General features: G+C 45.6%; 1 protein-coding gene across 1 annotated transcript in view; it reads right to left on the bottom strand.

Annotated features, from left to right (window-relative positions):
* LOC112227475 (MLLT10 histone lysine methyltransferase DOT1L cofactor) overlaps positions 1-22,185 on the bottom strand; it is a 76,828-nt gene that overhangs the window by 7,541 nt on the left and 47,102 nt on the right. Inside the window, exons 9-11 of the mRNA XM_042308915.1 lie at positions 21,190-21,876; positions 14,403-14,551; positions 757-838 (exon numbers count right to left, since the gene is read on the bottom strand). Coding sequence (XP_042164849.1) covers positions 757-838; positions 14,403-14,551; positions 21,190-21,876 — 918 coding nt within the window. The remainder of the gene's footprint in view (positions 1-756; positions 839-14,402; positions 14,552-21,189; positions 21,877-22,185) is intronic.

The raw sequence follows: 22,185 nt of genomic DNA, 5'->3' as shown, positions 1-22,185 counted from the left end.
GGAGAGAGAGGGGGGGGATGGCTGGAGAGAGAGAGAGAGGGGGGGGTGGAGAGAGAGAGGGGGGGTGGAGAGAGAGGGGAGAGAGAGAGGGGGTGGAGAGAGAGAGGGGGGTGGAGAGAGAGAGAGGGGGGTGGAGAGAGGGGGGTGGAGAGAGAGAGGAGTGGGGGTGGAGAGAGAGGGTGGAGAGAGAGAGGGGGGGTGGAGAGAGAGAGGATGAGAGGGGGGGTGGAGAGAGAGAGGGGGGAGAGAGGGAGGGGGTGGAGAGAGAGAGGGGGGTGGAGAGAGAGGGGGGGGGGTGGAGAGAGAGGGGGGGTGGAGAGAGAGGGGGGTGGGAGAGAGGGGGTGGAGAGAGAGGGGGGTGGAGAGAGGGGGGTGGGTGGAGAGAGGAGAGAGGGGTGGAGAGAGGGGGGGGGGTGGAGAGAGGGGTGGGTGGGGGTGGGTGGAGAGAGGGGGAGGGTGGGTGGAGAGAGAGGGGGGTGGGTGGAGAGAGAGAGGGGTGGGAGAGAGGGGGGTGGGTGGAGAGAGTGGGGGGGGGTGGGTGGAGAGAGAGAGAGGGGGTGGAGAGGGTGGAGAGAGAGGGGGGGGGGTGAGAGAGGGGGGGGGAGAGAGAGAGGGGAGAGAGAGAGAGAGAGAGAGAGAGGAGAGAGAGAGAGAGAGAGAGAGAGAGAGAGAGAGAGAAGAGGATGGGTGGAGGGTATTTTGTGCGGAATGTAAATATGGGTTTGCCGGGAATAGGGGGAATGTGTGTGTACTCACTGTGGAGAGAGGGTGGTCTTGGGAGAGGCTCGTCTGGGGAAGCCCTGAGCTCCAACACTGTTTCCATCTCCAACATCCTGATCTACACACAGTAAATAACACACTTACAACTGTGATAGTATCTCCCTCCCTCCCAGGCCAGACGTTCATTTTCCTTGCAAAGAGTAATGAATCTCACACGCTAACACAGCACACAGGCTAACACAGCACACAGGCTAACACAGAGCACACAGGCTAACACAGCACACAGGCTAACAGCGCACAGGCTAACACAGCGCACAGGCTAACACAGCGCACAGGCTAACACAGCGCACAGGCTAACACAGCGCACAGGCTAACACAGCGCACAGGCTAGCACAGCGCACAGGCTAACACAGCACACACGCACAATAGTATACGGGACTTGACATGCGCTGGTCTCCACTTCCGACAGTCAATCTCAACTCCTATTTGACCCCCTTTGACTCTCTTCTTCACCTTTCCTGCCTGTCATTGAAAAGCAAAAACACCCCCACACACACAACCCTGTCGCATTATAGTTAACCCCTAGAGGTCAGGGAGGACCAATGGCTGCAGGCGATACTGAAACACCAGGAAACACTTGACTCACCCCTTTCTCCCACTCCTCCCCCTTAGGGCTGGGTGGTGTACCGTATTTATTATATACCAGTATTGATGCACAGACCACTTGCAGTTTGTTCTTCACCTTTTGTAACAGTATTTCAATCTTTGCCTTGTTAAATGTGATATGCTACTCCGGTGTATGTAATTTTTTATAGGTTACTCAGTTTTCTACTTGAGTCACCTCTCTCTCTACCCCTCTCTCTCTACCCCCTCTCTCTATCCCCCTCTCTCTCTACCCCCTCTCTCTCTACCCCCCTCTCTCTCTATCCCCCTCTCTCTCTACCCCCTCTCTCTCTACCCCCACTCTCTCTACCCCTCTCTCTCTACCCCTCTCTCTCTCTACCCCTCTCTCTCTCTCTCTACCCCCTCTCTCTCTACCCCCTCTCTCTCTACCCTCTCTCTCTCTACCCCCTCTCTCTCTCTCTACCCCCTCTCTCTCTCTCTCCCCTCTCTCTCTCTACCCCTCTCTCTCTCCCCCCTCTCTCTACCCCCCTCTCTCTCTACCCCCTCTCTCTCTCTCTACCCCTCTCTCTCTACCCCCTCTCTCTCCCCCTCTCTCTCCCCCACTCTCTACCCCCTCTCTCTCTACCCCTCTCTCTCTCTCTCCCCTCTCTCTCTCTACCCCTCTCTCTCTACCCCCTCTCTCTCTACCCCTCTCTCTCTCCTCTCTCTCTCTACCCCTCTCTCTCTACCCCCTCTCTCTACCCCCCTCTCTCTCTACCCCCTCTCTCTCTACCCCTCTCTCTCTACCCCCCTCCCCTCTCTCTACCCCTCTCCCCCCTCTCTCTCTCTCTCTACCCCTCTCTCTCCCCCCTCTACCACCTCTCTACCCCTCTCTCTCTCCCCCTCTCTCTCTCCCCCTCTCTCTCTACCCCCTCTCTCTCTACCCCTCTCTCTACCCCCTCTCTCTACCCCCCACTCTCTACCCCCTCTCTCTACCCCCCTCTCTACCCCTCTCTCTCTCTACCCCTCTCTCTCTCTCCCCCTCTTTACCCCCTCTCTACCCCCTCTCTCTCTACCCCCCTCTCTCTCCCCCCTCTCTCTCTCTACCCCCCTCTCTCTACCCCCTCTCTCTCTCTACCCCTCTCTCTCTACCCCCTCTCTCTCTACCCCCTCTCTCTCTACCCCCCCTCTCTCTCTCCCCCTCTCTCTCCCCCCTCTCTCCTGTCCCCTCTCTCTCCACTCTCCCCCCTCTCTCTCTACCCCCCTCTCTCTCTACCCCCTCTCTCTCTACCCCCTCTCTCCCCTCTCTCTACCCCTCTCTCTCTCTACCCCCCTCTCTCTAACCACACCAAGCCCTGCCCCCTGTCACTCAAGGAGAGAGCAGTTGCTCGACCACAGAGTCACGAGCACTTAGTTGCTGTTCACACTGCATGGTCAGATGGCTGCAACAATGTTGCTGACATGCTGCTTTCTAGAAGCATTCTATACACTATTAGTGTGTGTACAGTGCATTCTAGAAGCATTCTATACACTATTAGTGTGTGTACAGTGCATTCTAGAAGCATTCTATACACTATTAGTGTGTGTACAGTGCATTCTAGAAGCGTTCTATACACTATTAGTGTGTGTACAGTGCATTCTAGAAGCGTTCTATACACTATTAGTGTGTGTACAGTGCATTCTAGAAGCATTCTGTACACTATTAGTGTGTGTACAGTGCATTCTAGAAGCGTTCTATACACTATTAGTGTGTGTACAGTGCATTCTAGAAGCGTTCTATACACTATTAGTGTGTGTACAGTGCATTCTAGAAGCATTCTGTACACTATTAGTGTGTGCATACAGTGCATTCTAGACAGTGTGTACAGTTCTATACACTATTAGTGTGTGTACATTAGTGTGTGTACAGTGCATTCTAGAAGCGTTCTATACACTATTAGTGTGTGTACAGTGCATTCTAGAAGCGTTCTATACACTATTAGTGTGTGTACAGTGCATTCTAGAAGCGTTCTATACACTATTAGTGTGTGTACAGTGCATTCTAGAAGTATTCAAACCCCTTGACTTGTTCCACATTATGTTACGTTGCAGGATGATTCTACAATGGATTCAAAAAAATACAAAAAATCCTCATCTACATACAATACCCCATAATGTCAAAGCAAAAATGTATTACAAATAAATAACAGAAATACCACATTTACATAAGTATTCACACCCTTTACTCAGTACTTTGTTGCAGTGATTACAGCCTCGCGTCTTCTTGGGTATGACGCTACGAGCTTGGCACAACTCTATTTGGGGAGTTTCTCCCATTCTTCTCTGCGGATCCTCTGAAGCTCTGTCAGGTTGGATGGAGAACGTAGCAGCACAGCTATTTTCAGGTCTCTCCAGAGATGTTCGATTGGGTTCAAATCTGGGCTGAAAAGTGTTTGTCAGGTATTCTGTCACTGTGTACTCTCTGTTTAGGGACAAATAGCATTCTAGTTTGCTCTGTTTTTTTGTTAATTATTTCCAATGTGTCAAGTAAATATCTTTCTGTTTTCTCATGATTTGGTTGGGTCTAATTGTGCTGCTGTCCTGTGGCTCTGTAGGGTGTGTTTGTGTTTGTGAACAGAGCCCCAGGGCCAGCTTGCTTAGGGGACTCTTCTCCAGGTTCATCTCTCTGTAGGTGATGGCTTTGTTTCGGAAAAGCTGACCACGACTCCATTTTGTTGATCCCTGCCTACAGACAGAAACTAAAACAAGATGCTCCCACGCTGAGGTCTGTCCAACGCTGGTCCGACCAAGCTGACTCCACACTCCAAGACTACTTCCATCACGTGGACTGGGAGATGTTTCGTATTGCGTCAGACAACAACATTGACGAATACGCTGATTCCGTGTGCGAGTTCATTAGAACGTGCGTTGAAGATGTCGTTCCCATAGCAACGATTAAAACATTCCCTAACCAGAAACCGTGGATTGATGGCAGCATTCGTGTGAAACTGAAAGCGCGAACCACTGCTTTTAATCAGGGCAAGGTGTCTGGTAACATGACTGAATACAAACAGTGCAGCTATTCCCTCCGCAAGGCTATCAAACAAGCTAAGCGCCAGTACAGAGACAAAGTAGAATCTCAATTCAATGGCTCAGACACAAGAGGCATGTGGCAGGGTCTACAGTCAATCACGGACTACAGGAAGAAATCCAGCCCAGTCACGGACCAGGATGTCTTGCTCCCAGGCAGACTAAATAACTTTTTTGCCCGCTTTGAGGACAATACAGTGCCACTGACACGGCCTGCAACGAAAACATGCGGTCTCTCCTTCACTGCAGCCGAGGTGAGTAAGACATTTAAACGTGTTAACCCTCGCAAGGCTGCAGGCCCAGACGGCATCCCCAGCCGCGCCCTCAGAGCATGCGCAGACCAGCTGGCCAGTGTGTTTACGGACATATTCAATCAATCCCTATACCAGTCTGCTGTTCCCACATGCTTCAAGAGGGCCACCATTGTTCCTGTTCCCAAGAAAGCTAAGGTAACTGAGCTAAACGACTACCGCCCCGTAGCACTCACATCCGTCATCATGAAGTGCTTTGAGAGACTAGTCAAGGACCATATCACCTCCACCCTACCTGACACCCTAGACCCACTCCAATTTGCTTACCGCCCAAATAGGTCCACAGACGATGCAATCTCAACCACACTGCACACTGCCCTAACCCATCTGGACAAGAGGAATACCTATGTGAGAATGCTGTTCATCGACTACAGCTCGGCATTCAACACCATAGTACCCTCCAAGCTCGTCATCAAGCTCGAGACCCTGGGTCTCGACCCCGCCCTGTGCAACTGGGTACTGGACTTCCTGACGGGCCGCCCCCAGGTGGTGAGGGTAGGCAACAACATCTCCTCCCCGCTGATCCTCAACACTGGGGCCCCACAAGGGTGCGTTCTGAGCCCTCTCCTGTACTCCCTGTTCACCCACGACTGCGTGGCCACGCACGCCTCCAACTCAATCATCAAGTTTGCGGACGACACAACAGTGGTAGGCTTGATTACCAACAACGACGAGACGGCCTACAGGGAGGAGGTGAGGGCCCTCGGAGTGTGGTGTCAGGAAAATAACCTCACACTCAACGTCAACAAAACTAAGGAGATGATTGTGGACTTCAGGAAACAGCAGAGGGAACACCCCCATCCACATCGATGGAACAGTAGTGGAGAGGGTAGCAAGTTTTAAGTTCCTCGGCATACACATCACAGACAAACTGAATTGGTCCACTCACACAGACAGCATCGTGAAGAAGGCGCAGCAGCGCCTCTTCAACCTCAGGAGGCTGAAGAAATTCGGCTTGTCACCAAAAGCACTCACAAACTTCTACAGATGCACAATCGAGAGCATCCTGGTGGGCTGTATCACCGCCTGGTATGGCAACTGCACCGCCCTCAACCGTAAGGCTCTCCAGAGGGTAGTGAGGTCTGCACAACGCATCACCGGGGCAAACTACCTGCCCTCCAGGACACCTACACCACCCGATGCTACAGGAAGGCCATAAAGATCATCAAGGACATCAACCACCCGAGCCACTGCCTGTTCACCCCGCTATCATCCAGAAGGCGAGGTCAGTACAGGTGCATCAAAGCTGGGACCGAGAGACTGAAAAACAGCTTCTATCTCAAGGCCATCAGACTGTTAAACAGCCACCACTAACATTGAGTGGCTGCTGCCAACACACTGTCAATGACACTGACTCAACTCCAGCCACTTTAATAATGGGAATTGATGGGAAATTATATTTACATCATTTCCCATCACTAGCCACTTTAAACAATGCTACCTTATATAATGTTACTTACCCTACATTATTCATCTCATATGCATACGTATATACTGTACTCTATATCATCGACTGCATCCTTATGTAATACATGTATGACTAGCCACTTTAACTATGCCACTTGGTTTACATACTCATCTCATATGTATATACTGTACTCGATATCATCTACTGTATCTTGCCTATGCTGCTCTGTACCATCACTCATTCATATATCCTTATGTACATATTCTTTATCCCCTTACACTGTGTATAAGACAGTAGTTTTTTTTGGAATTGTTAGTTAGATTACTTGTTCGTTATTACTGCATTGTCGGAACTAGAAGCACAAGCATTTCGCTACACTCGCATTAACATCTGCTAACCATGTGTATGTGACAAATAAAATTTGATTTGATTTGATTTATGGAAGGTTTGGGAATCACTTCCTTTTAGGTGGTTGTAGAACTTCCTTTTCACTTCCTTTTAGGTGGTTGTAGAACTTCCTTTTCACTTCCTTTTAGGTGGTTGTAGAACTTCCTTTTCACTTCCTTTTAGGTGGTTGTAGAACTTCCTTTTCACTTCCTTTTAGGTGGTTGTAGAACTTCCTTTTCACTTCCTTTTCACTTCCTTTTAGGTGGTTATAGAACTTCCTTTTCACTTCCTTTTAGGTGGTTGTAGAACTTCCTTTTCACTTCCTTTTAGGTGGTTATAGAACTTACTTTTCACTTCCTTTTAGGTGGTTGTAGAACTTCCTTTTCACTTCCTTTTAGGTGGTTGTAGAACTTCCTTTTCACTTCCTTTTAGGTGGTTGTAGAACTTCCTTTTCACTTCCTTTTAGGTGGTTGTAGAACTTCCTTTTCACTTCCTTTTAGGTGGTTGTAGAACTTCCTTTTCACTTCCTTTTAGGTGGTTATAGAACTTCCTTTTCACTTCCTTTTAGGTGGTTGTAGAACTTCCTTTTCACTTCCTTTTAGGTGGTTGTAGAACTTACTTTTAGGTGGTTGTAGAACTTCCTTTTCACTTCCTTTTAGGTGGTTTAATGTCTCTTTTCTGGATTTTGATAATTAGTGGGTATCGGCCTAATTCTGCTCTGCAGGCATTATTTGGTGTTCTACGTTGTACACGGAGGATATTTTTTGCAGAATTCTGCATGCAGAGTCTCAATTTGGTGTTTGTCCCATTTCGTGAATTCTTGGTTGGTGAGCGGACCCCAGACCTCACAACCATAAAGGGCAATGGGCTCTATAACTGATTGAAGTATTTTTAGCCAGATCCTAATTGGTATTTCTAATTTTATGTTCCTTTTGATGGCGTTGAAGGCCCTTCTTGCCTTGTCTCTCAATATTGTTCACAGCTTTGTTGAAGTTACATGTGGTGCTGATGTTTAGGCCGAGGTATGTATAGTTTGTGTGCTCTAGGGCAACGGTATCTAGATGGAATTTGTATTTGTGGTGCTGGCGACTGGACCTTTTTTGGAACACCCTTATTTTTGTCTTACTGAGATTTACTGTCAGGGCCCAGGTCTGTATCTTACTGTCTGCAAACTAAAAGTTTGTCTTTTCTGAGCAAGATGTTGCTAAAATAATTTGTGTTAGCTGCTAATGCTAATCACTAGTGAGTACATTTAGCTAGCTAGCTAGCTGGCCAGCTAAGAGTCACAGCAAACGTAGCTAGTTAGCTAATACTGCCTGCTACCAGTGCTGGTGTAGGCTTTGATAAGCATGCTTGTGCAACGGTATAGAGAGGAATAAGCAAAGCATTAATATGTTGGCCAGCTAGCTAGCTACATGAAGTAAGAAAACATGTAATGTAACATCTAAATTAGGGTAACCTGGAAACACTGACCAACACTTTGGTTCCTACCCGGTCAATAATTACTCACTGGCTTATTCATTTGTTTTCATGTCAAACAACAATGTATTCAAGGTTCAGCTCACTATATTTCAAGTATAGAATTCAAATAATCATTATATTTCCATGATTTCAACAGCTCACCAATTAACTAAGCCTATATTTTTGCCCATATCATGCTGCCTGTCAGCATGGAAATAATGACAAAAGTGCAGAAAATACAGATATTGATGAAAATGCTGAAAATCATTTTGTTTGTTTGGAATCACTTATAATGTATCTGTTGCCACCCTAGGGTCATGAGATACTCAGAAAGCATATTTGCAGCATTTCATATTCAAAAACCTGAAATACTGTCAAAAATGTGAAAAATATTGTGATATGATATTTTGCCCATATCACCCAGCCCTACTCCTCCTATGTCCACCTACCTCCACAAGTAGACCAGTCATCACATCCCACACAGTCAATCCTTCTCTCTAACCCGGCACTGCTGTGTGTGTGTGTGTGTGTGTGTGTGTGTGTGTGTGTGTGTGTGTGTGTGTGTGTGTGTGTGTGTGTGTGTGTGTGTGTGTGTGTGTGTGTGTGTGTGCGTAACCTAAGCAGTGTGTCAGTGGGAGGAGTCAGTCAGTGGGTGTGGTGACCTCTGGACCCTCTGTAGACCGTGACTTATCCATGATCACACACACAAGTTGGTGCCAACCTGTGGGGGAAGCCTCAGACTGTGCGATGAGAGCAGCCATGGCAGAGTTGGGGTTGAGTCGGTTTCCAAACATGTGGGAGGGAGCCATGTTGAACACTAGACCTGGTAACCCACTCACCTACAGGAGAGAGACACTCAGTTACAATACATGGGGATGACTGGATGCAGTTGGTGACTTGGGGAGACAGACACACTGTGCATGGAGCAGCTTTCTGTCCTCCACAGGTAGTAAATAGACATGATGTCCTGCTACCCTGGGCCTCCTCTCCGCTATGTATGAGAGGGGAGAATGTGTGTGGTGGGACCAGAAGGGTGACTGGTAGAATTGGATCCCTTTTATTCCTCCATAGTGCCTGTCAGATCAGGGGAAAGCAGAGAGGGCCTAAAGCAGCACCTAGATCTTCTGCACAGATTCTGTCAGACCTGGGCCCTGACAGTAAATCTCAGTAAGACAAAAATAATGGTGTTCCAAAAAAGGTCCAGTTGCCAGGACCACAAATACAAATTCCATCTAGGCACCGTTGCCCTAAAGCACACAAACTATACATACCTCGGTCTAAACATCAGTGCCACAGGTAACTTCCACAAAGCTGTGAACAAGGCAAAAGACAAGGCAAGAAGGGCCTTCAATGTAGGATCTGGCAAAAATACACTGCTCAAAAAAATAAAGGGAACACTAAAATACATCCTAGATCTGAATGAATGAAATATTCTTATTAAATACTTTTTTCTTTACGTAGTTGAATGTACTGACAACAAAATCACACAAAAATTATCAATGGAAATCAAATTTATCAACCCATGGAGGTCTGGATTTGGAGTCACACTCAAAATTAAAGTGGAAAACCACACTACAGGCTGATCCAACTTTAATGTAATGTCCTTAAAACAAGTCAAAATGAGGTTCAGTAGTGTGTGTGGCCTCCACGTGCCTGGATGACCTCCCTACAATGCCTGGGCATGCTCCTGATGAGGTGGTGGATGGTCTCCTGAGGGATCTCCTCCCAGACCTGGACTAAAGCATCCGCCAACTCCTGGACAGTCTGTGGTGCATGGAGCGAGACATGATGCCCCAGATGTGCTCAATTGGATTCAGGTCTGGGGAACGGTCGGGCCAGTCCATAATGCCTTCCATAAGGCATCAATGCCTTCCTCTTGCAGGAACTGCTGACACACTCCAGCCACATGAGGTCTAGCATTGTCTTGCATTAGGAGGAACCCAGGGCCAACAGCACCAGCATATGGTCTCACAAGGGGTCTGAGGATCTCATCTCGGTACCTAATGGCAGTCAGGCTACCTCTGGCGAGCACATGGAGGGCTGTGCGGCCCCCCAAAGAAATGCCACCCCACACCATGACTGACCCACCACCAAACCGATCATGCTGGAGGATGTTGCAGGCAGCAGAACATTCTCCACGGCGTCTCCAGACTCTGTCACGTCTGTCACACGTGCTCAGTGTGAACCTGCTTTCACCTGTGAAGAGCACAAGGCGCCAGTGGCGAATTTGCCAATCTTGGTGTTCTCTGGCAAATGCCAAACGTCCTGCAAGGTGTTGGGCTGTAAGCACAACCCCCACCTGTGGACGTCGGGCCCTCATACCACCCTCATGGAGTCTGTTTCTGACCGTTTGAGCAGACACATGCACATTTGTGGCCTGCTGGAGGTCATTTTGCAGGGCTCTGGCAGTGCTCCTCCTTGCACAAAGGCAGAGGTAGCGGTCCTGCTACTGGGTTGTTGCCCTCCTACGGCCTCCTCCACGTCTCCTGATGTACTGGCCTGTCTCCTGGTAGCGCCTCCATGCTCTGGACACTACGCTGACAGACACAGCAAACCTTCTTGCCACAGCTCTCATTGATGTGCCATCCTGGATGAGCTGCACTACCTGAGCCACTTGTGTGGGTTGTAGACTCAGTCTCATGCTACCACTAGAGTGAAAGCACCGCCAGCATTCAAAAGTGACCAAAACATCAGCAAGGAAGCATAGGAACTGAGAAGTGGTCTGTGGTCACCACCTGCAGAACCACTCCTTTATTGGGGGTGTCTTGCTAATTGCCTATAATTTCCCCCTGTTGTCGATTCCATTTGCACAACAGCATGTGAAATTTATTGTCAATCAGTGTTGCTTCCTAAGTGGACAGTTTGATTTCACAGAAGTGTGATTAACTTGGAGTTATATTGTGTTGTTTAAGTGTTCCCTTTATTTTTTTGAGCAGTGTACTTGAATCAGTTATAGAACCCATTGCCTTTTATGGTTGTGAGGTCTGGGGTACGCTCACCAACCAAGAATTCACAAAATGGGACAAACACCAAATTGAGACTCTGCAGAATTCTGCAAAAATATCATCCGTGTACAACGTAAAACACCAAATAATGCATGTAGAGCAGAATTAGGCCGATACCTGCTAATTATCCAAATCCAGAAAAGAGACGTTAAATTCTACAACCACCTAAAAGGAAGCGATTCCCAAACCTTCCATAACAAAGCCATCACCTACAGAGAGATTATCCAGGAGAAGAGTCCCCTAAGCATGCTGGTGCTGGGGCTCTGTTCACAAACATAAACAGACCCCACAGAGCCCCAGGACAGCAACACAATTAGACCCAACCAAATCATGAGAAAACAAAAAAATACAGTGCCTTGCGAAAGTATTCGGCCCCTTTGAACTTGGCGACCTTTTGCCACATTTCAGGCTAATATTGAAATGGAAGGAGTATCAGACCACTGCAAATCTACCAAGACCTGGCCGTCCCTCTAAACTTTCAGCTCATACAAGGAGAAGACTGATCAGAGATGCAGCCAAGAGGCCCATGATCACTCTGGATGAACTGCAGAGATCTACAGCTGAGGTGGGAGACTCTGTCCATAGGACAACAATCAGTCGTATATTGCACAAATCTGGCCTTTATGGAAGAGTGGCAAGAAGAAAGACATTTCTTAAAGATATCCATAAAAAGTGTAATTTAAAGTTTGCCACAAGCCACCTGGGAGACACACCAAACATGTGGAAGGTGCTCTGGTCAGATGAAACCAAAATTGAACTTTTTGGCAACAATGCAAAACGTTATGTTTGGCGTAAAAGCAACACATCTCATCACCCTGAACACACCATCCCCACTGTCAAACATGGTGGTGGCAGCATCATGGTTTTAGCCTACTTTTCTTCAGCAGGGACAGGGAAGATGGTTAAAATTGATGGGAAGATGGATGGAGCCAAATACAGGATCATTCTGGAAGAAAACCTGATGGAGTCTGCAAAAGACCTGAGACTGGGACGGAGATTTGTCTTCCAACAAGACAATGATCCAAAACATAAAGCAAAATCTACAATGGAATGGTTCAAAAATAAACATATCCAGGTGTTAGAATGGCCAAGTCAAAGTCCAGACCTGAATCCAATCGAGAATCTGTGGAAAGAACTGAAAACTGCTGTTCACAAATGCTCTCCATCCAACCTCACTGAGCTCAAGCTGTTTTGCAAGGAGGAATGGGAAAAAATTTCAGTCTCTCGATGTGCAAAACTGATAGAGACATACCCCAAGCGACTTACAGCTGTAATCGCAGCAAAAGGTGGCGCTACAAAGTATTAACTTAAGGGGGCTGAATAATTTTGCGCGCCCAATTTTTCAGTTTTTGATTTGTTAAAAAAGTTTGTAATATCCAATAACTGTCGTTCCACTTCATGATTGTGTCCCACTTGTTGATTCTTCACAAAAAAATACAGTTTTATATCTTTATGTTTGAAGCCTGAAATGTGGCAAAAGGTCGCAAAGTTCAAGGGGGCCGAATACTTTCGCAAGGCACTGTAATTACTTGACACATTGGAAATAATTAACAAAAAAACTGAGCAGACTAGAATGCTATTTGTCCCTAAACAGAGAGTACACAGTGACAGAATACCTGACCACGGTGACTGACCCAAAATTAAGGAAAGCTTTGACTATGTTCAGACTCAGTGAGCATAGCCTTGCTATTGAGAAAGGCCGCTGTAGGCAGACCTGGCTCTCAAGAGAAGACAGGCTATGTGCACACTGCCCACAAAATGAGGTGGAAACTGAGCTGCACTTCCTAACCTCCTGCCAAATGTATGACAATATTAGAGACACATATTTCCCTCAGATTACACAGATCAACAAAGAATTCGAAAATAAACCCAATTTTTATAAACTCCCATATCTATTCGGTGAAATACTAGTGTGCCATCACAGCAGCAAGATTTTGTGACCTGTTGCCACAAGAAAAGGTCAACCAGTGAAGAACAAACACCATTGTAAATACAACCCATATTTATGTTTATTTATTTTCCCTTTTGAACTTTAACTATTTGCACGTCGTTACAACACTGTATATAGACATAATATGACATTTGAAATGTCTTTATTCTGTTGGAGTGTAATGTTAACTGTGATTTTGTTAAGTTTATTTCACTTTTGTTTCTTATCCATTTCATTTGCTTTGGCAATGTAAACATATGTTTCCCAGGCCAATAAATCCCTTTGAATTGAAATGAGAGAGATGGGGGGCAACTGGGCAGAGAGGGGGGGTCGAGCAGAGTGGTACAACTGGGCAAAGAGAGAGAAAAAGAGCCCCTGCTCATTTGGAAAGAGGACCAGCTAGGAGGTCAGGGGTCAGAAATGGGGGGGGTGGTCAGGATGTTAGATATGAAACCTGTCTCTCATGCTTTCCAGAACTTTATTTAACTTGTATGTCTCTGACATTAACGTTGATCTGACTGCTCAGTACAGGTCTAGTCTGTGTGTGTGTGGTGTGTATGTGTGTGGTGTCTGGTGGTGTGTATGTGTGTGGTGTCTGGTGGTGTGTATGTGTGTGGTGTCTGGTGGTGTGTATGTGTGTGGTGTCTGGTGGTGTGTATGTGTGTGGTGGTGTGTATGTGTGTGTGTGTGTGGTGGCGTGTGTGTGTGTATATGTGTGGTGTGTATGGTGTGTGTGTGTTGCCCACTACGCGGGCAATGAAGGAGTGGCTTCGTAAGAAGCATTTCAAGGTCCTGGAGTGGCCTAGCCAGTCTCCAGATCTCAACCCCATAGAACATCTTTGGAGGGAGTTGAAAGTCCGTGTTGCCCAGCAACAGCCCCAAAACATCACTGCTCTAGAGGAGATCTGCATGGAGGAATGGGCCAAAATACCAGCAACAGTGTGTGAAAACCTTGTGAAGACTTACAGACAACGTTTGACCTCTGTCATTGCCAACAAAGGGTATATAACAAAGTATTGAGATAAACTTTTGTTATTGACCAAATACTTATTTTCCACCATAATTTGCAAATAAATTCATTAAAAATCCTACAATGTGATTTTCTGGATTTTTTTTCTCTCATTTTGTCTGTCATAGTTGAAGTGTACCTATGATGAAAATTACAGGCCTCTCTCATCTTTTTAAGTGGGAGAACTTGCACAATTGGTGGCTGATTAAATACTTTTTTGCCCCACTGTATGTATGTGTGTATGTATGTATGTAAATAAATATGTATGTATGTAAATATGTATGTGCGGTGGTGTGTATGTCTGTGTGTGCGGTGGTGTGTATGTGTGTGTGTGCACGGTGGTGTGTATGTGTGCGGTGGTGTGTATGTGTGTGTGCGTGTGGTGGTGTGTGTGTGTGTGTGTGTGTGTGTGTGTGTGTGTGTGTGTGTGTGTGTGTGTGTGTGTGTGTGTGTGTGTGTGTGTGTGTGCGTGCGTGTTTATGTGTGTGTGTCTGCTCACATGGGAGGAGGCTGTGCTGGTCAGGGGGGCTGTGGCAGTGAGGGGAGTGGGAGGGGCTAGTGAGGGTGTCGGCTGCTGCAACTCAGAGTTAGCGCCACCCATAGCAACAGGTCCCGCCCCTGATGACACGTCACCACTGGAGAATGCACCTACAAAGAGAGACATCATCATCATCACTATGATCATTTTTCATAACCATGGAAGTAAAGTTCTCATTGTCTGGTGTTTATGAGTCTGCAGGAAAGTAGTGATTGATGCCATGAATGAGTGGGCTTGATCAAATCAGAGCAATAACAGACATTCAGCATGTATACACATATTAAACACACACAAACACACCCAAAAATATTACACACACACCCAGGTATTAAACACACACACCCACACATTAAACACACACACACAGATATTAAAGACACACACACACACACTAAAGACACACAAACAAACACATATTAAACACACACACACAGATATTAAACACACACACACACAGATATTAAACACACACACACACACACACAGATATTAAACACACACACACACCCAGGTATTAAACACACACACCCACACATTAAACACACACACCCAGATATTAAAGACACACACACACACACTAAAGACACACAAACAAACACATATTAAAACACACACACACACACACAGATATTAAACACACACACACCCACACAGATATTAAACACACACACACACAGATATTAAACACACACACACATACACACACACACACACACACACACACACACACACACACACACAGATATTAAACACACACACACACACAGATATTAAAGACACACACACACACACACACACACACACTAAAGACACACAAACACATATTAAACACACACACCCAGGTATTAAACACACACACATATTAAAGACACACAAACAAACGCATATTAAACACACACGCAGTATGTCAGTCCTGCAGCTGACCCAGAATAACAGGAAGAAATCTGATGACTCACACATGCTTCTATCACAACACACAGCTTTTCATACAGGGTTGAAGACTGGAGAGGCCCCATACATATTCATGTGACTCCATCACATGTCCTTCTATTTCTCTGTTTGTTGTTGCTGCTGCTGCTATTTCATTGATTTTATACACACACACACACACACACACACACACACACACACACACACACACACACACACACACACACACACACACACACACACACACACACACACACACACACACACACACACACACACACACACACACACACACACACACACGGGATAAACTCTGCCCCTGCCCCTTAGTGACCCCTGGGATGGTGGTGGTTGTGGGGAGAAGAAGAGAGAGAGAGGCCCCCATCACCCCACAAAAGGTTGAATGGCTGTTGGCAGCACACATTCACAAGAGGAACAAGAGTGCTTTGTGCCTGAGAGGGGGGGTGGGGATCACATACTGCATAAACTCCTAGACTACTCCTCAAATCATACCATCATCTACACAATACAACACAGCTCCTAACTTACACGATTGTTGAAGACAATCCACTATTTATATACCGATAAGGTCATTGCAGATGATGGTCTAATACCATTCAATAACAGAATTCTTTACCAGACATTAATGTTAAAATAAGACAACTGACTACATTAAGCTACATTATTTGATGCTACCTTGAATGTGTGGGTATTAAGTAGTTGTTGGGGAATTGTTAGATCACTTGTTAGATATTACTGCACTGTAGGGAACTAGAAGCACAAGCATTTCGCTACACTCACATTAACATCTGCTAACCATGTGTATGTGACCATTAACATCTGCTAACCATGTGTATGTGACCATTAACATCTGCTAACCATGTGTATGTGACCATTAACATCTGCTAACCATGTGTATGTGACCATTAACATCTGCTAACCATGTGTATGTGACCATTAACATCTGCTAACCATGTGTATGTGACCAATAACATCTGTTAACCATGTGTATGTGACCAATAACATCTGCTAACCATGTGTATGTGACCAATAACATCTGCTAACCATGTGTATGTGACCAATAACATCTGCTAACCATGTGAATGTGACCAATAACATCTGTTAACCATGTGTTTGTGACCAATAACATTTGATTTAAATTATAAGGCAAAATGTAGATTTCTGTGAAAATAGATATACCTAGAAGTAATTATTTTTCACGAGGTAGCCATAAACAATAACTGGTAAAGCTGCATAGTTTTAGAAAGGTCTGGAACTCACATTTCTGGTTTAAAAAAAAATTGCTATAAAATGTAGTCACTTTTGAGAATACAAGCTAAAGTACATAGTACAAATATTACACAAATATGAAAATGCATATAATTGTTTTCCTATTCAACAAAAGTGGGGCAATAGGGCTTAAAATGACTGAAATGCTTTCTAAATATAAGTGTCAAATAAATACTGTATGATCATACTTAATGACAAAAATATATTGGCACCATTTCATATAACTGACAACATCGACTTTTCTGACAGACACCATTCAAATGTGTGCAGACTCGTCACAACTTCAACTTTAAGCACGAAGTGATTTCGTCCGTCTGTGACCAAGATAAAGTGTCCTTTATTTAAATGATTTAAATGATTTAAAATCTGTTTAGAGCTATACATCCCATTTGAGATCATAGCGAAATGAAACGACTACTATTGTTGCTTCCGCTAGATTCTCCCGATTCATATGCGCTATTGCAAGCGCACTTGTGAGTTTCACAGGCACAGGAAATCCTCTCTTTGTCTGGATAGGCCAGAAAATGTAACGTGTTGCTCCCTATGCAAAACACCGATTTCCTGTGTCTATGAAACACAGCAGTGTTTGCAATAGCGCATATGAAAATCGGGACAACCACCGCTTTTAGGGAGTTTAAGGCGTTTGACGTTGCACCGTTCACAGAGCGCGCTGTACACAGACATATTAGAGGGAACCGGTCCTATATAGAGGACTTAAACATCGAAAAGGTTATGAAACGAGCAATCTGAAGTTAACTCTCTACAGATATAACATTATTATAAGTCTTGTCATTGAAAATACAAAATGTATTGGCATATTGCTACCTGTCCCCTACTTATTGGTCCACCTACACATATCCATCCCAAAGCTAGGCTCCAGTACTACTGGCTGAACGGTGGGGCCACATTTCTCATGTCTACACAGGAACACATGTAGCTAATATGCTTTTATGGCCTCCAGTGAATCATCAACAACACATAAGAAAGGATGGCTGGGATGTGTGTGTGTGGTGGGTGGGGTGGGGGGTGATGATTAGCTCAGCTACATCTGTGTAGGACTGTCCATTTGGGAATCAATCAAAAGTGATCAATAAGGACTTAACAACATCACCCCCATCCATCCTCCTCAGGCCAGGGGGGCTCACCCTCACCAGGAGAGATGTACTATGTTTAGAGAGGGTAAACCAGGAGAGATGTACTAGATTTAGAGAGGGTAAACCAGGAGAGATGTACTAGGTTTAGAGAAGGTAAACCAGGAGAGATGTACTAGGTTTAGAGAGGGTAAACCAGGAGAGATGTACTAGGTTTAGAGAGGGTAAACCAGGAGAGATGTACTAGGTTTAGAGAGGGTAAACCAGGAGAGATGTACTAGGTTTAGAGAAGGTAAACCAGGAGAGATGTACTAGGTTTAGAGAGGGTAAACCAGGAGAGATGTACTAGGTTTAGAGAAGGTAAACCAGGAGAGATGTACTAGGTTTAGAGAGGGTAAACCAGGAGAGATGTACTAGGTTTAGAGAGGGTAAACCAGGAGAGATGTACTAGGTTTAGAGAAGGTAAACCAGGAGAGATGTACTAGGTTTAGAGAGGGTAAACCAGGAGAGATGTACTAGGTTTAGAGAGGGTAAACCAGGAGAGATGTACTAGGTTTAGAGAGGGTAAACCAGGAGAGATGTACTAGGTTTAGAGAAGGTAAACCAGGAGAGATGTACTAGGTTTAGAGAGGGTAAACCAGGAGAGATGTACTAGGTTTAGAGAAGGTAAACCAGGAGAGATGTACTAGGTTTAGAGAGGGTAAACCAGGAGAGATGTACTAGGTTTAGAGAGGGTAAACCAGGAGAGATACTACACTGAACAGCAGCCAACATATCAGACGGCTGGAGCCCTGCCTGTAAAACGTGAAGCCTACTTTAACCCAAGCTGCCCTCCCGATGACATTAACCAGCACTGATTAACCCCCCACCCAGGCACACCCCGTATTATCAAACATTAACCCAACCAAGATATAACCCCCATTTAGCCCCCAACCATCACACACACACACAACAATCTGTCAGATTAACTATCTATCTGTCAGCGGGAACGGCAGGAGACAGGATGGAGGGATGAGATTAACGACAAGAATCTCCATTACCGCCCCACATTAACCCCCAGCTAAATATTTACAGTACACACACACACACACACACACACACACACACACAAACACACACAGCCTTCAAAAAGTATTCACACCCCTTGACTTTTCCATCTTTTGTTGTGTTACAGCCTGAATTTAAAATTGATTAAATTTAGATTTTTTTGTTCACTGGCCACACAATACCCCATAATGTCAAAGGGAGGTTTTCCAATGCCTCGCAAAGGGCACCTATTGGTAGATGGGTCAAAATAAAAAAAGCTGACCATGAATATCCCTTTGTGCATAGTGAAGTTATTAATTACACTTCGGATGGTGTATCAATACACCCAGTCACTATAAAGATACAGGTCTCCTTGCTAACTCAGTTGCCGAAGAGGAAGGAAACCACTCAGGGATTTCACCATGAGGCCAATGGTGACTGTAAATAGTTACAGAGTTTAATGGCTGTGGTAGGAGAAAACTGAGGATGGATCAACAACATTGTAGTTACTCCACAGTACTAACCTAATTGACAGAGTGAAAAGAAGGAAGAATCCAAATATTCCAAAACGTGCATCCTTTTTTGCAAAAAGGCACTAAAGTAATACAGCAAAAAATTTGGCAAAGCAATTAACTTTTTGTCCTGAATACAAAGTGTTATGTATATGGGCTACACCCACCTACGTCGGCCTTCCGCATCTGCAGTGGAAAGTGGCAGAGCTACAGCTTTGTTTGTCCGACCAGGATACATCCCACACATCTACAGAAAGATGAGACTCTCACAAACATGGCGGTGTTCTCGGTTTTGCTCTATGACCCCCCCCACCAGCCCCACAGTATATACTGTACTCGATATCATCTACTGTATCTTGCCTATGCTGCTCTGTACCATCACTCATTCATATATCCTTATGTACATATTCTTTATCCCCTTACACTGTGTATAAGACAGTAGTTTTTTTGGAATTGTTAGTTAGATTACTTGTTCGTTATTACTGCATTGTCGGAACTAGAAGCACAAGCATTTCGCTACACTCGCATTAACATCTGCTAACCATGTGTATGTGACAAATAAAATTTGATTTGATTTGATTTATGTTTGGGTCAAATCCAATACAACACATTACTGAGTACCACTCTCCATATTTTCAAGCATAGTGGTGGCTGCATCATGTTATGGGTATGCTTGTAATCGTTAAGGAATGGCACGTTTTTCAGGATAAAAAAAAAGAACAAGGAATGGAGAAAATCACAGGCAAAATCCTAGAGGTTCAGTCTGCTTTCCACCAGACACTGGGAGATGAATTCACCTTTCAGCAGGACAATAACCTAAAACACAAGGCCAAATCTACACTGGATTGATTACCAAGAAGACAGTGAATGTTCCTGAGTGGCCGAGTTACAGTTTTGACTTAAATCTGCTTGGAAATCTATGGTAAGACCTGACAATGGTTGTCTAGCAATGGCCAACAACCCATTTGGCAGAGCTTTAACATTTTGAAAAGAATAATGGGCAAATGTTGCACAATCCAGGTGTGGAAAGCTCTTAGAGACTTACCCAGAAAGACTCACAGCTGTAATAGCTGCTAAAGATGATTCTAACATGTATTGACTCAGGGGTGTGAATACTTATGCAAATTGAATATTTTCTTTGTTTTCATGTAAATAAACAAATTAATAACAATAATTCTAAAAACATGTTTTCACTTTGTCATTATGGGGTATTCTGTGTAAGTGGGTGAGAAATCAACACAATTGAATCCATTTTGAAATCAGGCTGTAAAAACAAAATGTGGAAATCAATAAGTCAAACATTGAGAGAGCCTACAGAACAGGGGAGAGGCAAGAGAGAAAGGTAGGAGGGTAAAGGAAGGAATGAGAGAGGCATGGATAAGAGGGAGGAGTGTAGAGAGATTAAAGAAGGAGAGAACGAGAGAGAGAGAGAGAAATGGGGGGAACAAATATAGTGAGGAATAGAGAGGGAGAAAGAGAGAGAAAAGGATGCAACTAGACATTTCCTGCAGCAGAAGGGAACTCCAAAGCATTGACGCGGTTGCCAAGAAACAGAACACAAGATGAAACGAGACAGAGAGCACCTCACACACACACACACACACACACACACACACACACACACACACACACACACACACACACACACACACACACACAGAGTGTTGTCCAGCAGGGTTCACAGCACTCTAACCTTCCCCTCCTCTCAAACAGGGAGAGTCTACTACAACAACCTCTAATGGCCTGTTCATCCCTTAGGCAGCTCTCTCCCATTTAGTCCTGTACTGCTTTATGGTCAGTCATCGTCTCCACACGGCTGCTGATACAAAACATGCTTTGATAGAATGAGCAATGAAAGACATAGTGATGAAAGTGGTGGTTTGTGTGTGTGGATCCTACCGGTCCCAGAGGGAGAAGAGGTGACTCCATCAATCTGCACACTGCCGTTCCTCAGTAAGGAAGGAGACTTCTGGATCCCACTGCTGACACCAACACACAGCAGACCTCCTCTCTCTCCTCCCCTCTCACCTCCACCGGGCCGGCCTGGCAGAGCGCTGGTAGAGGAGGGGGAAGGAGAGGAGGATGAGGTGGAGGAGAGAGAAGAGGACGATGAAGGGAGAGGTAGCGGTGCTGTGTGGTGCTCAGGTCCGTCTGTAGCCATGCCGTCAGGAGCATTGAAGCAGGGTCCATATCGGTTCCTCCAGTTTCCTCTCTTCTTCTTTCCCTTCACTCCTTCTTCTCCTACTTCTCCCCCCATCCCTGGCCCAGAGGAAGAGGAGGATGATGAGGAGCGTTTGTAGCCGGCCGAGGCAGCAACGTTCCCCGTTGGCTCACTGAGAGAGTTCTCGTACAGTTTACCGCCGGCTACGCCACCGCTGGCAGGAAGTGACATCATCGAACCAAAGGTGCTGAGCGACGCCATGCCCTCCGAGGACGTGAGGTCACTGGGCTTCACTAGGCAGCGGCTGAACGAGGGCGGGGAGAAGGAGTCCCTGCCTCCAGAGCGCAGCAACGGATCAGAGAAGCCCAGGAAGTCAGAGGTGGGAGGAGTCACGGTGGAGGATGTCTTATTTGACAGCAGGAGAGCTGGGAGAGAGAGGAGAAGCTGTTTGCAGACTTAATACACACACACACACACCCTCTGGCACTGCTAGACACATGGAGGCAAATCTCTAATAGTCATCTCCTTGTTCCTCAGTCTCTAGTTGGACTGGGAGAATCTCTAATAGTCATCTCCTTGTTCCTCAGTCTCTAGTTGGACTGGGAGAATCTCTAATAGTCATCTCCTTGTTCCTCAGTCTCTAGTTGGACTGGGAGAATCTCTAATAGTCATCTCCTTGTTCCTCAGTCTCTAGTTGGACTGGGAGAATCTCTAATAGTCATCTCCTTGTTCCT

This window comes from Oncorhynchus tshawytscha, linkage group LG29 (assembly GCF_018296145.1).
Source record: "Oncorhynchus tshawytscha isolate Ot180627B linkage group LG29, Otsh_v2.0, whole genome shotgun sequence".
Classification (NCBI taxonomy): domain Eukaryota; kingdom Metazoa; phylum Chordata; class Actinopteri; order Salmoniformes; family Salmonidae; genus Oncorhynchus; species Oncorhynchus tshawytscha.
The sequence above is the reverse complement of the archived record's forward strand: the minus strand, read 5'-3'. Positions and strand labels throughout refer to the sequence as shown.